This window comes from Metopolophium dirhodum, chromosome 5, assembly GCF_019925205.1.
Source record: "Metopolophium dirhodum isolate CAU chromosome 5, ASM1992520v1, whole genome shotgun sequence".
Classification (NCBI taxonomy): domain Eukaryota; kingdom Metazoa; phylum Arthropoda; class Insecta; order Hemiptera; family Aphididae; genus Metopolophium; species Metopolophium dirhodum.
This window is the reverse complement of record NC_083564.1, coordinates 1,834,706-1,852,949: the sequence shown is the minus strand read 5'-3', so window position 1 is coordinate 1,852,949 and position 18,244 is coordinate 1,834,706. Positions and strand designations below refer to the sequence as shown.

Here is an 18,244-nt window from a genome sequence, read left to right as displayed (position 1 = left end):
AGAAGGAATCAATTTGTTTTAAGCGTTTACTAATAATATATTATAGGTACAAGTTTAAAATATGAGTAAGCTTTATTACTATTATTAATAGGTAAATATGTTAAGCATCTCGAATACATATTATTTTTATGTTAGTGCTATACGGGTAGTATGGATCTATAAACTAATAACTTAGTTTATAGGTCTATGTAGAGTGTATACAGACGATTGAGGCCTTTTGTATCAAACTTATCCATCTATTCCGGTCAATTGAATTATCAATTTGTATTGACTCACCCTACTCACCTTACTTTACCCTATCTAACCAATTTTGATTTCGTCTTCCAAAAAAATTATAATTATTTGACTCGTTTTATGCACCTAGTTAAACCTAACCTAGTTTAGTTTTATATTTTATTTTAAAAAAAAAATTTTAAATTACATATATATTACAGTTATAATAAATATTATATTTTTAGCCCCATATCAGGTTACTTTTTAAAAATATTTCATTTGAGGACCAATAGCTGGATAATAAAATGTAAACAACTGTTGTATATGAAGCAGGTAGATAAAATTTGGCCCAATTACCGACCGTCCTATAATTGTGACCGGCAAAGGTATAATTTGGTGGGATGTGAATTCGGCAAATAGAAAGACAAAAGCACCCGAATATCAGATACAGCAGAGCGAGTTCCTGGATTTTTTATTTTTATTTGAAACAATGACGACTTATGTATATGTATATAATATTTAACAACAAATAAATAAGGACATATTTTTATATTATACATTTGAGATTAATATTTGGCACGAATAACAATAATACAATCGTGAAGAATTTACCCGTTGATATTATGATTTAACAACGACGAAAAGAGCAAACCTGTTGGTAAAATAGTGTCGCAGCGTAAAGATATTAAGTGGTTTCATAATATTTTTGTTACAATATCATATGTTCTATATGTTATACACAAACTATACTTCGTTATATTCTAAATATAATAATATGCTTGATATGTATAGTATTATGCTAGATCTCCAGCGTTATTATCTTATTATTGTGGATGACGACAGTGGTATAATTGGGTGCGATGCGAATTGGGTGAATGGAATGACAATAGCACCCGAGTAGAGGACGCGTTTTAAATTGTAGATAACCGTGTTGTACTACCTAACATGATAGTATTATATTTTAATATCGTAATTCGATTGAGATACGCGTAGATGTAACAAAAATTGTATACCTATAACGAAAATAGTGAAATGACCATATACACATAAAACCTGTGTATATTTTATGATATGAACTTACGGAAATATATACCTGTGTAACACACTAAATTACGGATTATCGTAAAATTCGGAAACAGTGAAAAATGATGATCGCCTTATATTCCACGATTCGGATAGATTTTACGCGCATATTGTCTACTCGCACAAATAACGATATTTTCTCAGTTTCTATTACCTACAACCACTATAATGTAATTTCACGAAATTAACATTGTTCGGTAGATAACGATATGTAGTACTTACTGTGCATTACGATATCGATAAAGTCCAATAACAACACATTATATTATTTCGATTTCAATTTTTCGTTGCGTATATAGTTGAACAAAAATTGATAATAGCACACACATCCACCCGCGAGATAGCGCTACATAACGTGATGGATGATTGGTTATTTATATTACATTTTAGAATGGTTGGATTAGACTTTTTATGTGATTTTAACTCAGCTACGTTGAATTAGCTATAGTTACTGGGAAAAGCGTATAAATACAATTTTCTAAAATATAAGAAATTTAAATCATAAGAGATAAATTTTCGGATTCAGATATTATTAAAAGTTGCTTAGAAAATCTCGATAAAATACATAACGCCCGGGGCTTAAATTATAAAACTAATGTTTATTTATCAACTTTCAATAAACAGAACTCGACTCCTTTGATATTCAATACCAAACCTATCAGATCTGACTTCAATAGTATCCACATCAATTTAATTGAAAATTTCAACGTCAGGCACCCCCGTTGAATCCAATTAGTATATTGTCATAAGATAGTTTTTATTATATGTATACATACTACATAGTATCCATAATCAAACATATTTCAATACAAAAATAGTTACTTTTTCACCGTTTTTGGTCGTACTTATACTTAGGTACTGCAATAATTTAATATACGATAAATTTTAGATAGATTTGAGTTACATAAAATCTGTTACATTAAAACAAAATATGTTTATGGAAAAAAAAATACATAACTTATTATAGTACTTTAATTGAATATTTTTATGACAAAATCATTATGATTGCATTTTCATTTCAATCATATTTCAATATAATAATTTAACTCGTTTTTTTCATTTTTAATACTGAAAATACTATTTAAAACGTATAAAAGTTTTTGACTTTTTCGAGTGTCTAAATATGTCAATGTAAAGGTATTGAATTTATTGAATTGCTTTATATGGTACAGAATTCATATGTTATTGTATTTTATAATACGGTGGTGATTTACATCATGTGCGCAATTATTATCGTCAGTTTGATTAATAAGTATCAATCGGTGATAAAAAAATAATATTATGTGTATATTTTTCACACGTCAGCTGTAATTTATTGACGTTCAATATTGCAATTACTAGTTTGAATTAAAACGTTTCAATTAAATGTTGTTCACGTGCTATTCTTGTAAGTACCTATTTTTTTTTTTTATTGCATGAATTAAAAAAAGTCTCGAAGCATATCAAATTTGACAGGTGTATTGATTCGACAGCTATTTCAATACACAGTTTCGTAAAACTCATTTCCACAAGTTTTCTTTTGTCCATTTTTCAATTTGGTAATTTGATTCCGATAAAAGCAGTCATTATACATATTATATAATTTGATCACACATCAATCCATACAAACAAAGTAGTACCATATTAATACATTTCACAGCTTCCAGTGGCCATATGGAATATTATTAGTGATAACTAGTTATTACCAATATTAACCAATAGGAAGTCTCTTTAATAATGCTCAATGACGTAGTTTATCCGATTAAAATAATGATTGCACAACATTTAACGATTGAGTTAATACATTATATTATAGATAATATAAGAATGGATAGGACATACCTATACCAATTCCATATTATGGGGCCGTGTGATTTTTTGGGGAAGAGAAAACGTTAAGAGAGAAAGACGATATGGGGCTTTTTAAGGTTATGTGCAAAACTATTTTATTAAATAATAATTATAACATGATAGTCAGTTTGTATTTTGATTGTTGTACCACGTGTGCCTGGAAAATTACTCTAAACTTTGTTAGAATATAGAATAATATTGTTAAATATCACTAATTAATCAATATAATGTTATTAGTTATTACAGAATAAAATTATGTTATTTAATATTTATTATTATTTATCAATTATCATATCAATATTTGCCCCATATAACCTTAAAAATAGTATCACTAAAGTTTCATGTGATAAGTTCTTATGTCCAATCCATTCTTATATTATCTATGATATATATAGGTAATAGGTTTTATTATTTTATTCACATGAAAAAAATTATTTTACCAACATTTTAAGACATAAAGTATTTTATTCAAGTTTCATTTTTTTCATAACTTCTACATTTTATCCAATATGTTGTTAGAATATTAATTTCTATTTTCATTTATTCAACAACAAATATAACTTGTGTGAAGTTAGCTTAAAAAAATTATCCAATTAACTTGAAATAAACTGTTGGTCGTTTTTCTTGTGTCTATTGTGTATATTTGAATCAAGTGCCTTATTTTTCAAAAATTAGTGAATTTGTCCTTTTTTTTCCCACATCCAAAAAAAATTAAAATACCAAAACAATTTGTATCCCGTTTCTCTAATTAATTTTAAATTTGTGATGAGTTTTTAAAATGTATTACCTACTTAGGCTTTTTAATCCGGTACCTAGGAATCGAATAAAAAAAAATCAAGGCTTGCCCACCAGAATTAAGTGTTTCATAATTAAAGATTTATATTCATCCATTAAAATCTATAAAAAGGCGACTAAACTATTTTAAACCACTGTGTTAATGTCTAAAAATTAACATTTCTGAAAAAGAAAAACATTTATAGGTAGATATAAAATCTGCAATATGTCTATAGAATAATAAAATAGAATAATAGAATATCAAACGTATCAAATATATTTACAAACAATATAAGTTATGACTACTAATTAATACATCAAAACAATATTTACACAGAACATTTATAAATGCACATTGAAGTTTATGATAATGAACGTATGATTATATAGTAATTTTATAGATTTAAATCGGAATTAATCCCCTCGGAGTTTAATAGTTAATAAATCTTATAATAATTGTTTGTAATATTACCTACTATAATGTAAAACAAATGTAAATTAAAAATTAAAATATATTTTATAATATAATAACCAACGAATATTGTAAATAAAAACTTGGTTGACAAAATAATGAACATTTGTAAAATATTGTTTAAAAGTAAATTCAAGGGTAAATATACCACCAAAATGTTGGTAAATGATCCGATAAAAAGGACTGAACGACTATGTTATAAATTATAAGTTGGTCATCTGTTTAACGTTAATATCGATGCTAAAAAAGGAAGAAGCCATTTCATATTGTTTATTTTTAATACACTAAAAAATACCCCCAAAATAATGTAAAATAAAACTTAAATATATTAAAAGTATCATAATACTTTTATAATCAACAATAGCTTGGTAATTTGAGATAAAAGTTAAAGATTTTTTTTACGATATAGATACAATTTAATGATAGTTGTCTATATTTAATACAAAATTAACTTTAATATGATAATGAACCTGATAATTTTTTTTTCTTACATAGATAATTTTTAGTTTTGTCATTGCAAAACAACATTTTTGAATGAAGATTTTTCAAATTACAGCATAATATACAATATTACACAAGACACAGGCAGAAAGCAGAATTATTTTACTGAGTATTTCACGAAAACCGAATTGCGAACGAGTAGTTAACATTAGTTGCATTCTCTCCTTTACTACCCGAGGGTCGAGTTCCGTTTTAATACTGCACCGTATTAATACAAAATGCTATTTCAAACGTATCTTGTTGAAAAATTACTATAGATTTCTCATAAGAATAAACTATCATTGTGTGTTATTCTGGGAGAAAATGTCACTAGCAGGAAATTGCATACCCGTCTACACCTATTCCGGTAATGCACGTGATTTTGACGTTAACATATAAGGACCCACGTCCATTTCACATGGCCAACAGGGCTACAACACGAACACGTTTACGCACATAATAATATAGTAATATGTCACGTAACCTTTGGCCATGTATACATATTACCTATTTACCACTGTGCACGAATATTTGTTGCCATGTCGTCGATAATTTATACTCGTGAGCATGTAAGGTATCTATTATAATATTATACTCGTTTATTTTACGCGTCTGGATCTATTGTTATTATTATTATTATTATTATTTTTTTCGGTCGGTATTCAGTGGCCTCGTTTCAAAGCACGTGGGACAAAATGATAGCCGTAAAAAAATAATCCAATTACTCCTAATTTTTTGCCTCTGTTCTAAGGGGTTAAACTACTCCTCCTACGCTTCCTAAAAATATATGACTATTGTATAAAAATAATAACATAATACAATATTCAAATACTCGATAAATCGGTAACTACTATTAAAATTTAAAAATTATAGGAACATATAATAGCAATGGATAATTTATGGGTAGTTGAGGTAATAAATCCCTATATTATTCATAATAATACAAATCACAACAACAATTATAGATAATGTACAACTAAGTATTTTATTATATTAATAAATCGTGGCCTAAGTCTGAGGTCAACCATCAACCATGTCGCCAGTTACCGGATGGGTGATCACTAGAGTTTTTAGCGACAATCTTCGCCACACTTACAATTGTTCCGAATCAATCGTAACCCCCTACAGCAAAAACAGGTTAATACCCATGCAGTTGATGCCATACAATTAAAAAATAAATAAATAAATAAACATAAAACAACAATAATGTTCTTTTTTTCTTTTTTTTACATGTATGTTAATCAAACCCCGATAGTTATTTTTAACCGATCTCACTGACAAACTTCCATCGCTGGGGGCCGATTCAAAAATAATACGTGTCGAATTTCCCTCTTCCCCTCTACAAATAACAGAACTTTTAGAATTGTACTTAACTTGGGCGTCGTGGTTGCGCGAAAACCAACTCGCATAATATAATATGGACACGCGTGTACAATAATAATATGTAATAATATTACGCTGTGGTATATAATAATATGCGTAATGTGTTCTATCTACCCGTTTCCCGAAATAATGAGAGACAGCAGCGGCAGAGGACGTAATGATGCGATCGTCATAGTGAGGGAGAGGTGTGCGACGTTGAGAAAGGTCTGCGGCTATATTTCCCAGAGGAAATCGTCGGCTCATAAGTTTTGTGTACAAAGTAGAAAAAACGCGCATATGAAATCATCATATAGCGTCGCATATGAAACAGACCGGAAATCAAAATATAGTAGATTATGATACTCTCGGACAGCTCGTAACACCACGGCTGTCGTTGTTGATCTCGTACACCCAGTCATATGGTGCATCCCACCCACTTGTAGATCACAAGATCCAGTCGAATATAATTTTTCGAATGTAAACGTGTATAATATTTTAAACATTTATACCGCACGTCATTTCCAAAAAAAAAACTGTGCTGTAAGTTTGGTCGCACTGTAGTTGTCAAGTGTCAAATTTTCAGATATCGTGACTTGCTGGTATTTTTTTTTTATATTATATAATATTATATAAACATACTTTCTATACATTTTACTTTACTCATATTTTTAAATCGACAACATTGTTCAACACCGCACACGATTGATAACTTATGTTAATTTACTTAATAATGTACATGAATATAATGTATTAAACATCTTTTATGAATTAAGTTATTAACAATAGTAATGAAAATTCAGATTTATTAAACTCATTCAACAAATGTAAAGTACCTATATCAATAATAAATTGAAAATACCATAACACTCTACCTATTTAAAAAATAAAAATATATTCTAAGCCACGGTTATATTCTACAAATTCAAAAAAAAAGTAAAACATCCTTTTAAAAACAATAACTATTATATAATAGTATCATTATCAACCTCATGGTTTGTATAATATTAATAGTTAGACCGTTGATTTAATTTTATCAATGTTTAATATACATATTATTATGATATATTGTATGTAAGTATAATATTTACTCAAAAGTAACTTACTATCGACCAAATGTCGTTATATATTTATATTAATAACCTATTCACAGTATAATATATTCTTTCTTAATATGTATTTTATAAAGACGACGCTACACGGACATTTGTTGTCTCCGTCTTACAAGTACGTAACATACCAAATTTTACACACAGATCACGTTTAGCTCCGTTAATTTAAAAATTAGAGTGAATAGACTTCTGATAAAAGTTAAAGGTAAGATTTAGGACATCTCATAGGCTTTTTATTATATTTTATTTTAAAGCGAATTATGATTATTTTAAAACTGAAAATTGTTTGTACATCTTAAAATACTGATCACTCACTTTAAAATTTAAATATAGCAAGACGCTTATAAAATTCCCTAGATAATAGTCTTACCTTTAAATTTTACAAGATGTCAATTCACTCTAATTTTAAAATTTACGGAGCAAAACGTGATTTACTGAGCGTAAAATTTGCTATGTTGCGCACTTGTAAGACGGAGACAACAAATGTCTGTCTAGCGTCCTCTTAATATGAAAAATATTAAAACCATAAATTGGTATACGTCTTATTATTTCGAAACATATAATAATAATTCGAAAAATAAAATAGAATAATAAATTTAAAAACAGTAAAAGTACCTAACAACAGTGTCATATCTAGTAATAGTATGATTGTATATCACTTATTTTTGAAATTTTTATTTTAAAACAATTTTCTAATTTATTGCAATAGTTGTTGGTTAGGTAACTAAACGTAATCTCTCAAATAAATCTTTTGACCCTAATCGTTTTTATTTAGCTTTAAAAAACACGATTTCTAATTTAAAAGTTAATTATTTTCATGAAAATTTGAATAATCAAATTTGAATATCTGAGATTTATTTCGTAATAATACATTAAATTGTTTACTTCTCTCAGTTAAGTACCTATACTTATGATGTATATAATACGAGCACCATACTTAATTTATATTTGTATGTAGGGAATAATATAAATAACATCATAATAATGATGGTATTTAAACAAAACCAAATTAAAAGTAAACATAGACATAACCAAATTTACCTATGCAACTAAAACGAATTTGTGCTGTATATACATATTATTCAAGTATTATATTCATATTTATTTTATTTGTAGTTTTGTAGGTACATCTCATAGTACCAACATTGTAATAAAACCAAAAATAAAATCGTGAATATTTAAAAAAAAACATATCGATATAACATATGGGGGACCATCCGAGTTCGAAATGCGCAAAAACCTTGCCACACATGTTCGTGTTTACAACTGTACCTTCCAACCCTAAAAGCTAATGAACACAGTTGTAGAAGCATTAATCCAGCACCACTTTATAATATGTGAATTTTGGATGATGCTTTTTTAGTGCATACTTACATGGCGGCACGAAGGTATCATGAAAATTGCAAGCCTCAAGCCAACATTATTTAGGCTCTACGTTGGTCAGCGAGTCAGTCAGGACACGTTCGATTGTAATATATGTATCCATATTATGTTTATGTATGCCTAGGTATACATAGTTAGACATTCATGACATTTAAATACCAATAAGTATAATTATTGTTGGGTGTTTTTCCATTTTCATTAATTGTATGAATACAAGTATATACTTTTAATAAATATTTGCGTATACGTTCTTCAAACCAAATTACAACTTATTGCAGATATTTCGTATAGACCACGATTGGTATTTATTTATATACAATATACACGTATGGAAATAATACTAATTCCAAAGTAAAAATTTAATATCAATGAGTTTTGAATAAAGAATATATCTATAAAATGCCTATATTTTTTTACAACACTCTAGTACTTATAATACATAAATCAAAATAAACACAATTATATATAACGGAAACAGGAACAATTTAGTGTTATTTGACCACTAATGAATTAAAACAACTGAAAACATTGACAAACTATCAATTTCGTCTAATGCGAATCTCTTATACCAAATAAAATATACATAAATTAATATAATAGATCATTCACAACAAATATACGACATTATACGTCTTATTTCACAACAGTCTTGAGCCTAGAGAAACACTGCACCCATATCGTAGCTCTTCGTCTACAGAACTGACTAATAACAATGATCCGTATCGACCAATTAATTTCCAGCCCTAAATTCCAAATAACCTCTGAGACTACTCGAATCACTTGATTGAACAATTTATTATTCTTCACATTCAGGAGATTTATTCTCGAGTTAAGAAGAATAATAATTCTGATTAATTTGAGAGTAAATCTACTGAAATTGAAGAATTGTTCAATAAAATAATATTACAATACTCTAGACATGTTTCATCCCCAATGAATTCCATACATTTTAAATATTCAAGCTAAAATCACAGGAGTTGGGGAACGAAATTTGAAAAAGTAGCCTTATCGATTTCAAGTAGACATAATAATAAATCCAAATCAGTTTTCAAAAGTGTAATCGTATTACTAAAAATAATCCACTTGACAAAGTTTCATCACCCATCTTAATAATAATCTAATAATCTTTTAGTTTGGTTTGCTGTCAAAAAGAATATATCAAAGATTTTTCGTCATAGCAATCTAATTACAACGCATTTCATTTCCCATACTCCATTAAGTTTTGAAATTATAAAAATATACAGACGAAAAATTACAAGGTTATAACTTATACCTTTATGGCTTTATGTGTACCTACGTTCTCTATAGTTATGCAAGCTTATCTGTAACATTCAGTTCTCTAAAGGTAAGTGAGTAAAGATAAGTCTAAAACAATTTCCTGGTACTTAGACTTGAATCTATGTTGCACTTTTGCGCCATCAAATACCATCTCTAATTCTTCACTTGCTAGATTATTGAGGAGGAATGCACACACCTAAGTTTTGGCTACCTATTAATAAGAATTTCCGACGGTCGTCGTGATTTCTATGACATTCCGCAATCCCTCGATACAGTCAATCGGTCGAAAAGTTGGTTTATTGTTCACGGAATATATTAATATTGTTGTAAACCGTTCCTCCCCCCCTACAAACCAAAAAACAGTTAATGGCCATAAAGACCGGGCTTAAGCTCAATAAAAATAAAAAAATAAATATTATTGTAATATATTTTACAGAACATACGTGTCCCAAATGGGACGCTATACAGTCTATGATTATATCGTATGAACGTACAATTTTATATTATTAAAATATTATTCATTATGTTTACCATCCATAGAAGAAGAGCATGGGACTGTGCGACTATAATTATTATTGTATAGAGATGGTTGGGTAAATTTAACGAAATTCTCCCGATAGGAATGTGCACTATAAAATAATAATATATTATAATGTGCACATATTGCGCGGTGCTGTGGATACCGGCCATTAGACGATTAGAATATCTGTCTGCGCGGCGATAGGCCCGAAATGAATTATTGGTCCCCAGCCGAATATGTTATCAGTGCCGCATATTTAGAATTGTGTTGCCCTCGGTAAGTACACGATATATTTTATTTACTGCAGCTGCCTCGTAACTAATAGCCATGAAAATAAAATAGTAATAACTTTTGGACGATTTTTATTGTCGACCTCTTCCAGTTATACTTATTTGTATAGTCTAGGTATACGCCGTCGATGGCTTACATAATGTTATAATAGTACATCACCGTCGTTCGGAGACGTCAATATTGAAGTAAGTCTCATTGTTGTTAGAACGCTTATAATAATATTAATAAAATAAAATGTTGTCTCAACAATAGTTTTAAAGTATTGATGCAAGACTTACAAATATATACCAAACCTATATTCATAAGACCATAAACATAATATAGCGAACCTAATACTTTAATTGGCTGATTTAAAAAGTAACCACGAACAGAGGAGATTTTTAATGATAAATTAATAACTATAACTTACTATTTGTAGTTGATATCTGAATAAATATTGCTTGCGTCGACAATTTACTTCGAGTCGTCTTGTTCGAGTAAACAACGCGTCGGCTGACGATATTATTTTGATTCGCTGCAGCCGTTAACTATTATGTACCTACTACGTGGTTTGTGGTACTATTCTGTCGTTTGTGGCGTGCAAAATATTGTTTGTATGGATTATTAAACGCGCATTGTCACGTTTAACATTGCGTACAGGTACTTACACGTCGACATATAGTAATTAGTAGTATATAATATATTATATTATATATAATACTTATCCGATCTTTTGATATTATTATATTAAATTCGACAAAAACAAACAACATCCAAACGTTTGGATTTTAACGATTACTCAAACAGTGAAGCCACGACGTATTTTAACATACCTACTATAATATTGTTTCATGTATTATTATAATTGGCAATGCTGTAAGAACGTAGTGTGCGTTATCATCTCAGTAAACACAATATTTATACCGTATACTGCTTATTATTGCAGGTCGTATAAAATTGAATGTTTATACTGTTATTGACTTGTATAATATTTTATAACAAGTCCGTTAACTCAAATTCTCTGACGTCTACTAACTCCTCGTTGATTATATACTCTTATTTGTCATTCCGACACGAATGCTTATATTATAGCTGTGTAAGTATAATTTTTTTTTCATTCACTCATAATGCACTCTTTTAATTTACAACCCGATATAATACCCCTCTCCTCCCGAAAACCCACCGTATATTCAATATACAATATCATATATCGCATGCCTTTAGATGGGTTTTACTTTACTTAACTTCGTGCAGTGATACCGTATTAGCTCAATTACCGATAAACTAAATTTCCTACATTATCTGTCTTTTATTTGTTCGATAAATTCTGATACGTGCATTATGAATGTATCTCATAAATTATTTCAATGGCTGCTATCGAGTCTTGCATTTCAATGCATGAAGTTCTGAATGTGCAGGTGCTTATACATTATTTGACCTAAATGTCGAATGAAGATTTTGATTTCCCTCGCTGCAATCAGTATTACTGAAAAATTGTTATTGAATACGTATATTATTGTTATGCTAGCATTTTGCGAGGCTGCTTTAAGTACGAAAATATATTCGCTATTTCCAGGTTGAACGCATTTCTTGGGTATTAAATATTAAAAACAAAAAATCGATTTCATAATATAATCTACAGTCTATAATAGTAGTATAATAATCATTATTATATTAGATTTTTTTGAATGAACTGTAGCTAAATTATCCACATAAATTATTACCATTCAGGGAACTTAGAGATGTAAATATATACACGTACCTAATGCGTATTCGTTGTTCAATTTACTCACATCTATATAAAGTAATTTCGTTAAACCTGTAACAGTATTGATAGGTAACACAGAAAAAACTAAAAAGTGAAGAAATCATCAGTGTTAGTTTATTAATATAGGCACCAATACTGAAAATACAGATCTCAAAAATGTTAGTAAATTGTGGAGAAATATATGCAGAGGTAGTCTAGACAAAATATCTTCACGTATTTCGTGGTCAACCCATCCCGATAACTTTATACTTAGGTTAAAAAATATCGTGTATTGTAACCATAACGCGTAGGGTACTTGGTACCTACATAAGACACAGAATACTATATTAATTATGATTTGAAAACTTCTACAAGAGTAATATATTATGACGTTTGATTGTTATAAATAAACCACATGCATGTGATGCATTATATTATATTATTATAAATTGGTTAGGAGGTGGATAAAGTTCAAACGCATCAACGAAAATAAATATTCGCAGTACATAACTGACTCATAGGTCCCTTAACCTACCTACCTTATGGACAATTGGCCACTTCTTTATTAGACATTTTGGCACCATCACTACCCACTATTTGGACTTAGGTATATTTGTCACGTCCACATAATCGAACTATTCATGAAATGGATACCCATTTCATGAACTTTGATCATAACGTGTTAGACGTTTTTAGATTCCTGTAATGGACATACATTTTATCCATTTCGTGTAATGGAAACCATAATTGTATGCTTAGTTTATTTTTATTTATTTACAGCTCTTTTGTGGTTAACTTTTCGTACTAGTCAATACTGTTAGGTATCATTCTATAATTTTAGATTTTCGTCGATAGGTAGAAAAAAAAACTTTAATAGATAATTTATAATATAATATTATGTTTATTTAAAATTAATTTATTATTTAAAACAATGTAATTATTTTGAACTTTAAGTCTAAAAACTATAAATTAATTAATATCCTAAGTCCTAAAACCTTAAGGTTTAATATTATTATTATTATTAATATTATTATCAACATCTAAACTTATAAAGATGCACGTAATTTAGTTGTTGAAATAAATTAAATTACAAATTTGAACTATATATAGCTGCGTAAATCTTATACTTTCTAATAATATATTTTTTATGTAATTTCTGCTGTTTAACGATGTCTAAAGTATAGTAAAATTATAATTTATAATAAACTTATTATTGTATTTTTTAATTGTATTACTCCAACCAACACAAATATAAGATTGTAGACTTAAATACCCATTAAATATTTATGTTTTGAACTTTATGAACTTTAATACCACAATTTCTAAAATAACATCGACCAGGATTTGTTTAGTGTGATCTGAGGTACAAATCGCTTTTTAATTTTGCATAATTATACATTAAAATTTAAAAATAATAGTAATACATGCAAATAATTTTGTTTCATTAACTTATGATACCATCACGAAATAGAATTTATTAAAAACAAACGACCACATTTGAGCCCTAGTAGAAATGACAATAGGTATATCTAAGGAATGATTCGTGTAACGCGTTAAATCCAGTATTTGTTTTTAAGTTTTTGCATTTATGATGTAATGTACATGACAACTTTTAACAATAGAAATTTTTTTTTGTAATATGAGAGTGTGGATTAAAGTTTTTGATAAATTGGTACTATTTAAAAATATTTTATTAGAATACAGTAAAATTATTCTATATTATATTTGTCAAGGTAATTTATGAGACTCATATAATATTATAGGTATATATATAACAAATAATTCCGCTAATAGGTAGGCAATAGTAAATAATATCCTTTTTCATTTACATGAATTATAAACAATTATTATTATACTAGAAATTCAACCATATTATAGAAAAAAATATATGTATTATTAAGGGTGAATATGTAATTTTTCTAAATTAAATTATTTTAAGTGATTTTTTTCTGCTCTATTCTCGGATGTATGATCCATACTTAATATTTCTGCCGTTTCATTGTCTATGCTTAAATTTAAAGCATTAGTGAGATGGTTTTTTGTGATAATTTAAAATTATTAATGTAGAAAAAAAACAATATTAACATGCGCCATGAATTTACTTGAACGTCGATGAAATATGGTATGAACGAGGTTGACTACTGTTTTGGTTGATTTACGATGAAATAATTTTTAAAGGAGTAAGTCTATCCTTACCTACATTTCAGAAATGCATTTATCTTGTGATCAGGTCATAAAAAAACAAAATGTCTATAAAAATTATCGTTTTGGGCTTATTCTTCTTAAGCTATAGGTACCCTTTTGAGAATAAATATTTATTATTATTAATTATATTACTTATATAATATTTATACGTATATTTTTTTTATAGATAATGCTACCACTGTTCATTGCGAGTTGTACATTAGAAGTTTTGGATCCATTAGCCCGGTTACCATGGTAAGTACTCATGGATCTCATAATGTATATACCTATGTGATTATATATATACAATATCATCAAGTTTATTAATATATTGTATATCAGTGCCATTTTTATTTAGGGAGGTTAGGTGACCCCTATGAACCCTAACCCCTTTGTTCATAAAGTGTATCCACTCTGTTTGGAATATATTTTTATGTTAACAACTATAGTACCTATATGTCCTATACGTGTAATGCACGTTTAACAATGCATTAACATTATTGTAAACCATAGGTTTATGTATTCATTAATATAAGAATATTAATATATAATTATATATTTATATCAATAAGTGTTGTAAACAAAACATTTCATTTTTTAGTCGAATATTATTACAAATTACTAACAAGAAAACAATACTATATTAAGACTATTGAAAGCTTGTCGGTTTTTGGTGCATTTAGACGAATAAGCAGAAAAATATATACATCCAGAAGTCCAATTTTTATTTGGAAAGAATATTAGAATTTCTTCGCTTTTGTCTGTGTTTTGTAGGAAGTGATATTTTCTTTTTTAGTAATACTAAAATAAAAGACAATTTTGAAAAAAAAAATGAATTTGGTACTATACTAATTTTTCCTTTGCGTATGTCGCTAGCCTTAAGGCCTAGTTCGGACGCCTATTTGGCAAAATTTCTAATTGGACACCCGTAGGTTTCTGCCATGCACGGTTGGGGGATGGTGGTCTCGCGGTCTAAACAGTTTCCTGCCCAGAGAGCGATGCCGCCTGTTGGCCGGGATTCGAATCGGCGACGATGCGCATTAGAACCGACGCCGTAGTCCGCTCGGCCACTTCATCCCTCACTATACTAATTAAACGATACAAAAAATCAAAAATTCATTTCCTATATGACCTAGAAAAGAGATTATGGAATTCAAATATGTTTTCAACATTAAAATAGGGCTTTTAGTACTGGTTGAATTTTTTTTCCGCTTTTTGGGACTTTCGTGGCACATGGGAGTTGAAAAATGTTGATCGCAAAATATGTGACGTGGGACTGCGCGTATGTAAGTGTAGGATTTCCTATAATCTTAACCGTAGTTTATTTTTAATTACATAAAGCTTCGGGAAACTCACGTACACTAATGATCAGTCACTATACACTCACAGTCACTATACATACACAGTCACGATGGATATAGAATATTTCCTAAATCTGACATCTTAAAAATGGTTCGTTTTCAACAGCCTCTACTTTTAATTTTTATCAAACATAACATGTTAATATATTATTATGTATAACGAAGTACCTACTACATACCTATAACTACTAATTAATAAGTTGATACATTTTAAAGTTAGTAAATTAATAATTACACCACTGATCCAACTATGTCTTATCTAATAGAATATTAACTATACACGTAGACCTTGGATCATTGTCATACTTCTCATAACGTTATAGTTTACAAGCATAGTGAGGAATTATTAATATAAACTGATGAAACCAACAATAGGGTTTACTGCTGCATTCAGTAAATTGAATAGGTACCTACATATTAAGATTATATTATGATATTGTATAGGTTAATAGGTATATTAATATAATATCTGTCGAATATTATAAACGTCTTAAAATCATATCATGTGTAATAATTATATTATAATTTATATTACCTATGAAAATGATTATTTACACACCGCTACAAATCTATTTATTTTTTCAAAATTATTTTTTTAATATTATGTTATGAGAAGTACAATTTGTATTTAAATATACATATTTAGTTACGCCACTTATTATTTAATCACGTATAAATCAAAAATGTTCCTTAAATTAGCTGTATTTATTTTATTTTTATAAACTTTTAAAAAACTTTTCCTAATAGTTGTGTGTCCATACAAACTTTAATGTATTATTTATTAATTAAGTACCTATAATGTGTTTTAATAAAACATATATTTTATTTTCAATAACTAGGCCATTACAGCTACATGTATTAACATTATCTTAAATGTTAGTGTTATCAACAAGTTGTGCTTAAATAATATAACATTTTGCATCGTTTTCTATTTTATTTTAAAATTATATTATGAAATTATAGCATACACAGTTTGAAATTGTTTTTTAAAACTTATAAAAGACAAATAATTTATGTATCAAAACAAGGGCAATACTATACAATTTAAAATTATTTTATGTAAACAATTATACGATGGCTTTTCAATAATAAATAACTTTCCTCTTATTATAATTATATGAGCTATTATGTATAATAAATTATTAAAATTTAACAGGAATTAACAGAAAAAATAATTAAAAGTTACAACTTATCTACTATATAGTTGACAGTTTTCTTGGAATAATATAACCAATTATATTTTATTTAATAAGCGCTTTGAAACTTATTTGAAGTCTAAATGAATAGGATTATGACTAATATTTTATTTAGCTATTGTTTTCCAAGTATGATATTATTATCAACGTGCAAGTGTGAAACATAATAATTTGATATATTTTATTCAGTAAATTAGGTTTGTATTGTAATGCATATGACATGGTTACATATTTAGATGCGTAGATTAAAATAAAACAATATCTACCTTAAATATACGTTTAAGTAAATACAAAATAGGTCACACAAAGTGTCAAACAAATTCGTATGACAAAATTGTAAATAAATTCCATGGACTATATAACAGTAAAAATGTGAAAGCTAGTGAAATTTTAATTACCTAAATGATTCATACAAAAATTATTTAATACAATAATGTTTTTTAAGTTTGTCTTGGACGTTGTTCAAAAGAGATTAAAATTAAACAGAATACTAGTATATTACAGACATATAGATAATATTTTGGCACTGTAATGTAAAGTAATTATAATAGTTGCGAATAACATACCTAATACGTTAAAAATCATCGAATGAGGTAGGTATATATTATATCGTTTGTACTTAAAAATATATTCAAGTATAAATTGATTAAGTACAGTGGTGGATTTAGGAAATGGCTTGGTAGCTGAAGCACTCACCGTTTTCTAAATATTGAACTTTTTTTTTTTATTATAAATAAGTACCTAATTACTTAGTTACCATGCATCACGTAGAAGTTGTCAGAGCCGTGCCAAGGGGATGGGAAATGGGGCACATGCTCTAGGGCGGCAAAAATTTGTAATATTTTAAAGGGCAGTAAATGTTTAAATATGTATGTTTAATAGGGGCACCAAATATTATTGCCCTGGTGTGCCAATGAAAGTTAGCACGATACTGAAAATTGTAGAGCTAAACGTATTGATTGTAGACTACTATTAAAAAATA

At 28.1% G+C, this 18,244-nt stretch overlaps 1 protein-coding gene across 1 annotated transcript in view; it reads left to right on the top strand.

The window, feature by feature from the left end:
- The window catches only part of LOC132944613 (glycine receptor subunit alpha-2-like), a 226,522-nt gene that overhangs the window by 138,944 nt on the left and 69,334 nt on the right, over window positions 1–18,244 (top strand). Inside the window, exon 3 of the mRNA XM_061014057.1 lies at window positions 14,893–14,960. Coding sequence (XP_060870040.1) covers window positions 14,893–14,960 — 68 coding nt within the window. The remainder of the gene's footprint in view (window positions 1–14,892; window positions 14,961–18,244) is intronic.